This window comes from Bidens hawaiensis, unplaced genomic scaffold, assembly GCF_021521415.1.
Source record: "Bidens hawaiensis isolate Kalapana, Puna unplaced genomic scaffold, B.hawaiensis_p1.1 tig00027797_1, whole genome shotgun sequence".
Classification (NCBI taxonomy): Eukaryota; Viridiplantae; Streptophyta; class Magnoliopsida; order Asterales; family Asteraceae; genus Bidens; species Bidens hawaiensis.
In genome coordinates, this window is record NW_027494512.1 from 54,574 (window position 1) to 64,959 (window position 10,386).

Here is a 10,386-nt window from a genome sequence, read left to right on the forward strand (position 1 = left end):
AAACTTCATAATACAAAATTTAATGTATAAAATATTAAAAAGGTATACATTATTAATAAAAAATATTTTTTTAAAACTTAGGTTTTACATATAATCATAAAATTTTCATTAATATAATTCATAAACTAATATAACTTCTATTATATTTGACTAGCAAAAGTGCTCACGCGTAGCTACGAGTTCGCGCAAGTTATCGTCTTGTATTGGTTTGTAGTGTTTGGTGTGTAATGGGTTATTAATGTGAACAAGCTGCCGCTATATATATATATATATATATATATATATATATATATATATATATAGGATGCATCGTGTTTTGTGACATATTTTTTAATAAAGTAGGTTTATAAGTTTGGAAATTTTAATCAAAACGTTTGGAAATTTTAATCAAAATGTGTGTTAATAAGCGAGTAGTTAAAGGTGAAATATAATAAGGAGATGAAATAAATGCTCAAATCAAAACTAGTAAGTCAACGAAGTTTAAAAATGGTAAAGGGATGGGCACACATGACTTGATTTTGCATATGCGTGGTGGCATAACTGGTACTTAACTTGCAAAAACAAAAAAGTTTTTCTTTGGGGCATTACAAACTTACAAGTAGGAATGTGCTGGGAATTAAGAAAACGATACGATTTTAACATACTTAAATAGCTGGAGAGACAATATCGATGTTAAAACACTGAATGTGTGCTTAATTCCTTAACAATGATTGACCTTACACGATGTATGCTTTAAGTGTTGTGTACATAGATTTATAATGAGATTTATACTGGATTTCTATTCGATTGTTTATTTTTATACATGAAGCATTAGATTGATGTGTCAGTGGGAATTAGGAACTTTTTTTAGCAAATGATCATGTGATGATTATATTTTTTGAGTTCCATCTAGGTCATATATAATTAAAGATTTGTATGCCTTGGAATCATAGAAGTAATGGTAAATGACGTGTTAGGTATATGTATTGGTTCAAATCGACTATAAACATAACAAAATTCATTGCATCCTTGATTAAAACATATAAAACAAAAAAAAACGAAAAAAGAAAGATAATTTGAAAACACAAAGTTCTAAATTTGCATGACTAAAATAAAGGGGATGATAAAGCTAGAAAGTTAAAGTTTGTACGGAAATAAGATCTTAATTATGGGGTTGCTAGAGTCTTGGTATAAACAATGGTTTGTTGTCTTTAATAGTATAACAAAGGATAGTACGATCGTCGTCATTCTAGTTATGTCTATCTCATTCGTAAATCTATCATGGGATACAACCATAAACTTGTCGATTGTGCTGATGTATGTTATAGTAAATCCTAATAATATAGACCTTTTGGGGGGTGCCCATACTTTTGTCCATGTGTGAGCTGTCATCTATCATAAATCTGCGATCCAATACGAGAAACTGTGAGTAACAAATATGTGGTGGTCATTATGAATGACAACCAAATGTCCATCTGAGGGTTTTGTTGGAAGTTTTGGGAAGGTTGTTTTAATGAATTTCTCCGTGTGAGTATCAAAAGCCAACAATATAGCATGTTGCCTTAAATATGTGGATTTCACAACAAAGTACAGAGCTTTGGTATTGAACGTTCCGCTTTTCCATTTATGGTCCTTTGTTCCCAGTTGTTATTCGTTAGGTAAAAACTATTTTCCAGACCCCTTGTTCTAGTGAGTACTTGTATGGTTTTGTTTTCTCAAACTGGAGTTTTACATGCAGGAGAATATATTCATTTGAATGTTGTAAGTGCAATACAACATCTTCAGATCGTGTGTTGAGAATGCCTCTAGTGTTTGTGGTAGATAGAGTTGTATATGTGCTTGCTAGGGGTTCCAGATGACCAAGTTTCCAGTATTGCGACAACATAAACATATCATCATCATCGTACTCAGTATATCCCACCAATAGCAAAACTATGGTAGGGTCTGAGGAGGGTAAGATGTAAACAGCCTTACCTCTACCCTTTAGGAATAGAGAGGCTGCTTTCGGTGAGACCCCCGGCTCGATAGTAGTTTTGCATCAAGCATTGGACATAAGAAACATAACACTCAACCATCGGGACACCGCCAATTGGTGATTGTACCCTTGTCTTTCGGCTATTAACGCCACCACATGATGCATGATTACCTTCCGCCACTTTTAACATTATTTTCTCGAAATTAGTAAAATAACGTCAAAATTAGTGCAATTTCACTTTTGCCCACCCAAGGGTTCATACATATACACATTATGTGTACGAATTGCAAGCAGGGCGACGACATATGAGACCATTAATAGTTGTAAGAATCTTTATTTCACATGGTTTTGCCTCGCATGGTCGTGGAACGATAGTATTTGACATAGTATCTAGGTATGCTGAAGTAAGCGGATAGATTATGGTGTACCATGGTCTGAGCACTATGATTTTTTAGTTTGAAATTCTTTGAAAGTAGCGACAATGCGTTGTGTAATTTTATATTATTTTTGTAGAAAGTAATGAGAGCCATTGTTTGCATACGGTTTTACATCGGCCTACACACTTAGGCTAGAGCCTTACTAATATGTCAGGCAAAAGTATATCCGTATGGACAACTTGAATCAAAGTCATACGGATCCGTACATAGCTTTGGTACATGTTTTGCACTTTTAGGCATGCTTTTCACGGAGACTTGTATCTATATCACAATGTGTGTTTAAAAAGCAGTGTTTTTATACATGAGTCATTTAGACGAAAAAAAGTATTTAAAAAGAAGTGTGAAACATCATTTAACCTGATATGTGTACGATGTGGTTATATTATGAGTCGCATGTTACTTACAAAGTATGATAGGAAGTGGCAGGTGTTTGGAAGGGTGTTGGGGTGATGCACAAAAAATAAACAATAGACTTTATGTCGGCTTAAGTTGGGCCAAAGAACATCCAAGTCCTTAGTTTTGTGCACGCATGAGAAACACCATAATATGATGAAAATTAGTAACCATTCCACGGGTCATGCAACATAAAAATTGTTTGTCGAAAGTTTTGCTCTTTCCTAGCAGCCTCATGGCAAGATCATACGCCATTGTTTCAGCAACTCACACTGTCACCAAGACAATTATTTGGTCAAAAGGTTGACTTTTTAGGTCAAATAAAAATGTAAGTAACTCATCTTGCTACTATTTTCATCTAACCTACCTATAAAGGTTATATGAAGTTGAATTGACTCATAGAGCCTAGTTGACCAAACGGGGACCCCTCTTTAAGTTACACCCATTAGGGTTGGGTTTGATAGGCTGGCGTTGACCTTGAAGGTCAAACAGTTTGATTTCATGGTCATATGGCTTGTATCATTTTATACCAAGGCTTCTAAGCTCTGTCCCAAATGCCTTTTTTTTGGATTCTTGATGAACTACAACAGTGTACGGTCCTGGTTGACCATATGCTTGACTTTCATCCCGAACCACCTAAATGTGGGCTTTTGGGTTTCTAAGTGGTGAGTCTGCTCATCATGCAAATTAGACCTACGTTAATAAATCTAAAGGTCATAAATCATTAAAATGTATTAAAAAAAATCATCTTCAAGCTCGTAACCTGATCACTTTAACCTATTATTTACATAACTTTAATATTGTATATTTTATATATGTTTATACTATCAATATATAACTATAAAAAATATATTAAAGATAATTATAAATATGTATAATAATTAACTAAAAATGTATAAATTCATTAAAAAATAATAAATGGGACAAATTCGAACACTATCTCAAGCTCTCGTAAATAAAAGGAGCTTACCTCGAGCCTAGATGAGCTTGGGCTTGGCTCGGTTCGACTCATTTACACACCAAATTTAAAAAGTTTTATGCATCAAAAATACTTTTTGAACCAATTATAACCCATTTGACCAACTCAACTTACTCATAACTAAATGGTCTGAATTGCCACATATAAAATTTAGCTAATCAGAATGTGTAAGCGTAAACATATGGTAAAAAAAGACGAACAACATAACCCTGCCACCCGCACAAACTTAAACCCGTCAACACGTAGCACCAAAAACACAAATGTACCCATTTGTGTAGCTTAATTATAAAGAGAACTAAGGGTATAATAGACATTACTAACCTCCCTTATACACATTTGCAACACCATTCAAAAGGTATAATATGGAGTTCTTTCTGGGTACATCTAGATATCCGCATATACATATAAAAAACTACAATGCTTTAAAACTTTTAAGCATAAACGACCTGAATCAGTGAGTGATGAGCTGCCTAGAGGTTTTCGACGAAACGAGGTCGAACTCATCACTTCAGCTTCTTAAGATATACAAGCCGGATTGGCTCGTTTGTAGAGAAACTGAGCATGAGCCATCCTTGCTCGGTGCGTTTACTATCTCAGTTTTGGCCAAAGTACATGTGCAAGATATAAAAAATGTAAGAAATTAACGAGCTTTTGATGTGCTTGGCTATATTTCAGTCACAATTTACTGCAGTTAGTATAAAGACCACAAAATGGCCTCTCTTGTGTCAATTTGCATAAAACATAACAATCCAATCTAGTCAAACAAGATTACCTCTCATATATTTCAGTACCTTTTTACTATATTTGGTATCTGAGCATATACCTTTCTCTTTGGATCATGCTTGCAAAATTCAATTATATATTTTTAGTTTTCTATAACTTACAATAGAACCTTATCACTGATGTTGGTAAACACTACAACAACCTACCAATTAGTTATACCACTCAAATTCCACAACATGTCTTAATAATTTTATAAATTGGATAACATTTAGTTATACCACTCAAATTCCACAACATGTCTTATTAATTTTATAAATTGGATAACATCTATAACAATTTAATATACCTTCTTAAATGTGTCTTAAGTGGTTTCTTCAATTGTGAAATAGACAAATTACATGTGAAATCCAAAAATTCTTGATCCCATAAACAAAGCCGGCTATAGGGTAGGGTGAGCCGGGCAACCACACGTAATTTTTAAGGGCCTTAAATTTTTATATATTTTAAAACTTTTTTTACAATGGTAGAAGTATGATGAGTTGAGTTGTAGAGATACAATGAAATGAAGAAAAAGATGGTTGTTTGAAAAGAAAATTAATATTTTGTTATTAATTGAAACTTTTTGGTCTGTAACACAACTTGTTTATAGTCACTTTATGCACATACCTTTTTTGAAGGTGTAAAATTATTTTTAGTTTGTTTATATTACTATAGGTTTAAATTTACTTTAGTTTATTTATTACTAAATGATTTAATATGACTAACGTATTTTTTTCTTCTAATTCTATCTAATTATTTTATTTTCTATATTAGTCTATTAACTTTATATCAGTCTACTAACTTTACAGGTTATAAATTTATATAACCTACTCTATTTTCTAATGAACAAAACATATTACTTCCTTTAAAATATTTCTCTAGAAGAATATATTTGTAATAAAAATCGTAAGAAATACTTAGTCTATCCTATCTTTTAAACATATATGTGAAATCAGTATATATATATATATATATATATATATATATATATATATAGCTAGAAAGGTTAAACATTTTTGAAAAATTAAATTATTGGTGATCCTATTTTGGCGTAAGCCAGTTAATGATTATTTATCTAATAGAAGAGAGAAAGTAAGGAAGTATAACTTAATCATATGGCCTTGATATTTACATGCATGTGGATGCAAAAAAGAACAATTTGTGACCCTATAGTTAAAATGTTTTAGTTATGTCACTGTTTTAGCCCATTTACATTAAGTAATATTATGTGTATTTAGTTGGTCGGTTATGCTCTCAAAAAAATTAAAAGTGAGCATCCAAATTAATTATATATTCTTTCATAGCCTAAACCAAATTATTAACCAGTTAGAGCTGGATTTGTTTTGTTTTTTTATTTATGTTCTTTGTTTGCTTTTTGTAATATGTTCGGCCCCTTAATTAAAATGTTCAAGTTCCGTCACTTTAGGTATGAATCTAGAATTTTAAATATATTTGGTTCACAACTTTTTTTTTATCCATAGTTTGTTTAAGTTATACAGACCTTTTTATTTCAACTCGGCCGAGGTATATAAATTCTCAGAGCTGGGTCCTGCCCATAAACAATTGTGGCACCTGAACCAAGAGAAAATATTCCAACATATGATATTAAAGACAAGCCAAATCTTTCTTTGTAATACAATAAAACAGAATTTAGTAAGCACAAATGAAACATAATGTATAATGAACAAACCATGATAATGATCATATGTATATAAATAGAAACAAAACTAACATAACATGATAATCAATGGAAGCTTATAGCATGGTGAAGAAATAAGAATGACAATTGAATTACACACGTATGAAGAGAATCAATAGAAGCTTATAGTATATTTATTTATTTTTTATGTTTTTGCTCTCCACACCTTGCATTGGATATTAAACCGTGCATTAAACTCTACAATAAAACTAAATTAAGGTCTAAACCTTTTGCATCCATAAAGAATGAAGTAGTTTATTGGGCAATCAATTAACTTAATGTCTAAATCTTTTGCATCTCCAAAGGATAATAGAGTAATATCATAAAACATGAAGCTTCATCAACTTGCACCAAATGCTTTAAGATAGAATTGACTTATTGGCAAATTACTTTTCATGCCTAATTATGAAATGTTCCTTTTGTCCTCATCATACAATTGTGAAATTACCACCATTGTCCCTCACTCTTCCTTAATAATATATAATAAATAATAATAATAATGGTAATAATAATATAATAATAATAATAATAATAATATAGATATAGATAAGAATAAAAACTAATTAACAAATTAAATGTTCTTTTAATACACAAAAATAACTAAACCTCAAAATCTATAAATACAACAAATTCATACAAAATAATAAGAAAATCACAAACCAAACATCACACTAGAAAAAATATAATAAATTAATATTTCACCCAAAAATGAATGATAACACATGACGTACCCATTTCAGATAGACGTGGAACTAGAATTGGCGTATAGAAATTCAATTACATCAATTTATTAAAAGTTCGATTCACTATCAAGCACAAAATACATATTTTAAACAACAAAAGACAAAATGTTGAGCTACATTAATTGACAGACACATGAGAGCCTATTTTTGGTGATCCATTAAACAACATATATGTTCTACATCACCAACGAACCGTATCAACTCAATACAAACGAAAATAACACAAACCATATAATTTCTTTATGTATTGATGTATATTATGACGAAAATTCGCATTTTAAATAACAAAATGTTTGGTCATGTTAACTACTAGATCAGTGAGACATATTTGAGATATAAATAAAAAACAAAACAAACTATACTTTAACTACAGTTAATAAATATACCATATTTTACAAGTTTATGTAACATTTAAGTTTAATAGCTAAGCATATTCTACATGAAAAATATACACAAACAATAGTTAAAAAAAATAATTATAAAAAAAAAACTAAAAATAACCTACGTAACAAATAAGCTTAAAGTAAATATATAGTACGGAAATTACCAAGAAGATGAAAAACGGAGTTGAGAGAGTAAAGCGTGTGTGGACTTTGGAATGAGATAACCAATACGCCTAAGAAAACCCCCCTATTAATAATAATAATAATAATCAAATAGAAAACCCCTTCCTTTTCACATCATCAATCTCTCCTTCTTCCTTGAAGAATTTGTTCGATTGTTTGTTAATTCTCAGGTATCCATCGATCCTTGTTTCTCTCTCTTTACTTTTCCCTCAAATCCAATCTATTGATTTAATCGGTTGTTTTTGATCAAATCTGATCAGATCGGAGGGTCACGATGTTTTCGAGGATGTTTGGGAAACCTAAGCAAGAAGCTAACGCTAGCGCTGTAACAACCTTGGACAAATTAAACGAGGTATGTTTTGACTATTTGTGGAATTTTGGCTTATTGCTCATCTTCACTAGAAGAAGAAGAAGAAGAGAGTATTCTTGGTTATTTACAATTCAATGGTCATGCATGCTTAGTTATTTCTTTCCTAGTTAAACACATCGTACAGGCCGTCTGATTTGCATCTCATACAATACAACCCCCCATATGACCACTTTCCTCTGCTCGTATGACACGTTAGCAGCGGTGTGGTGCTTCTTTAGACACAACTTTATGTCATACACTCTTTGCAATTTGAATTCCTTAGGTTCTTTTGAGTAATGATTCACTTGTAATTTTGACATTTTATTTTCCCTATCTTCATCTTGTTAGTTATTACATATGTCAAAAGATGAAAAGAGTACAAATTCAATGTCAAAACTACAGCAACTGAATTATTACTTCAAAAATTTTAATAAATTTAAATTGCTCAACACTGCATATCAAAAAATTTTTAAAGCAGAGGCTTTGTTGATAACTATTTTTTCATTCTTCTCAAGCATTTCAGGTGTGCATGGTTTTTAACTGATGTTTATATGCAAATCATCGAACAAAATGTTAGGATCCATTACATACATTAAAATTTGTTCTCTTCAATCATAGTTACTAATTCATTGATCTGATGAAAGATACATTCAATATATCTGCAAACCAAGCAAGAAAGTTGTCAAACAAGTCATATTGTATGAGTATGCTAATCATTTGCATAATCAATGTATTAAACACATTACATGTTCAATGTTTGCTTCTAATAATATTACAAAACATGTGCAGACGCTTGAAATGCTTGAGAAAAAAGAAAAAGTACTTATCAAGAAAGCCTCCGCAGAGGTTGAAAAAGCAAAGGAATTCACTAGAGCAAAAAATAAACGAGGTATGGATTTTTTTATGTACTCTTGCAGTTTGAATTTCTTAGATTTTTATGAGTAATAATTCACTTGTTGTAGTTTTGACGATGTAATTTATACTCTTTATAATTTATTACATATGCCAAAATTTGTATGTGCAAATTTTGAACACTGGTTTTAAGTTTCCTTTTATATATCATGTCCTTTTATTGGATAAGTTAAACTGTACTGACTATTTATTTCTTTCATTTTTCAAATATGGGAAATATTCAGCGGCAATACAATGTTTAAAGAGAAAAAGACTTTATGAGCAGCAGATTGAACAACTTGGCAATTTCCAATTGCGTATTCACGATCAGGTTTCTTTTCAATTTTGATTATTTAAATAACAATCAATTTATTGTGTTTAATTTGCAGAACCAGTTACTTTAGCTACTTTATATTTTTGTTCCTGAACTGCACTACAGATGATAATGCTTGAAGGTGCAAAAGCTACCACAGAGACAGTGGATGCCTTGAGAACCGGAGCTAAAGCAATGAAGGCAATGCAAAAGGCAGTGTAAGTTTTATTTTATTTATTATTTACTTGATTAGCTTGTTATCTTATTTCATTTCATTTTGAGATACAGGAATATTGATGATGTCGACAAAACAATGGACGAGATAAATGAGCAAACAGAGAACATGAAGCAAATTCAAGAAGCGTTGTCAGCACCCATCGGTGCGGCAGCTGATTTTGATGAGGCATGGACCCCTTTCCCTTTTTTTTATTCAAAAAATATTAGAAAAGCGCTTACTTTTAAATGTAATTAATAACTGTGTAATAACAAAAATGCAGGATGAATTGGAGGCTGAACTTGAAGAGTTAGAAGGAGCCGAGTTAGAGGAGCAACTTCTGCAGCCAGCCACCACTGCACCCGCAGCACCAGTTTATGTGCCAGCTGGAAGGCAACAAACACGTCCAGCTCAGCGCCAGAACACAGAAGAGGAAGATGAACTTGCTGCATTGCAGGCAGAAATGGCACTTTAAGGTAACTTGGTGGACATGTTTTTTTTTTTTTTTCTTTTTTCCCCCTGAAAGTGAAGTTATCAAAAATGATTTATTGCAGATTCAAATCCGGTTGGAAGAAATTGTAAAGATTGGATTTTGAAACAATGGAGGTGTGCGTATTGTTTGTGCTACAACGTGATCAATGACTTTTATTGTATTATAAGAACTGAAAAGGGACGTTATTTTCTAGTTTTCACGTGTCGTATGTGACATGTGGAAAATCATGGGTGCATGTTTATTGTTGGTTATGTAAGATTTTTTTCACCATAGAATTGCAAAAAAGTTGATACGAGTCATGTATTAATTGGCGCTAACTTGAGAAAAAATCGTTTTTAAAACCCTTATTATTTTACATGTATTGGAAAAAATGGCCATGGACCGTAAATATGCAATACAACTATATTATCTAGTGATTCGTTAATGTAAAAGGGTCGTTAGCAAATGATCCAATCTGATATAAAAAGAGCCGTTAAATCTGATGATCTTATGAACTACAAGAGCGTCTCCTTTGTTGTACAAGATATGCTGGTACAGGTACTTGCTTGTTCTTGCCCTTTTCTGCTTAACCGTCGCATTAATGTATTCCCAAT

General features: G+C 31.7%; 1 protein-coding gene across 1 annotated transcript; it reads left to right on the plus strand.

Moving 5' to 3' along the window:
• The first annotated feature begins 7,688 nt into the window (after window positions 1-7,688).
• Window positions 7,689-10,057, plus strand: LOC143575931 (vacuolar protein sorting-associated protein 32 homolog 1-like). Its single transcript, XM_077060163.1, has 7 exons — window positions 7,689-7,885; window positions 8,672-8,771; window positions 9,019-9,104; window positions 9,213-9,304; window positions 9,375-9,489; window positions 9,584-9,776; window positions 9,855-10,057. Exons 1-6 carry the CDS (start codon window positions 7,808-7,810, stop codon window positions 9,773-9,775), a joined length of 663 nt encoding a protein of 220 aa, XP_076916278.1. The 5' UTR covers window positions 7,689-7,807; the 3' UTR covers window position 9,776; window positions 9,855-10,057.
• Window positions 10,058-10,386: the final 329 nt, after the last annotated feature.

Coding starts and splice junctions, on each gene's coding strand:
- LOC143575931 (XM_077060163.1), top strand. CDS start 7,808: ATGTTTTCGAGGATGTTTGGGAAACCTAAGCAAGAAGCTAACGCTAGC. Junction 7,886..8,671: donor CCTTGGACAAATTAAACGAG/GTATGTTTTGAC, acceptor AAACATGTGCAG/ACGCTTGAAATGCTTGAGAA. Junction 8,772..9,018: donor TAGAGCAAAAAATAAACGAG/GTATGGATTTTT, acceptor GGAAATATTCAG/CGGCAATACAATGTTTAAAG.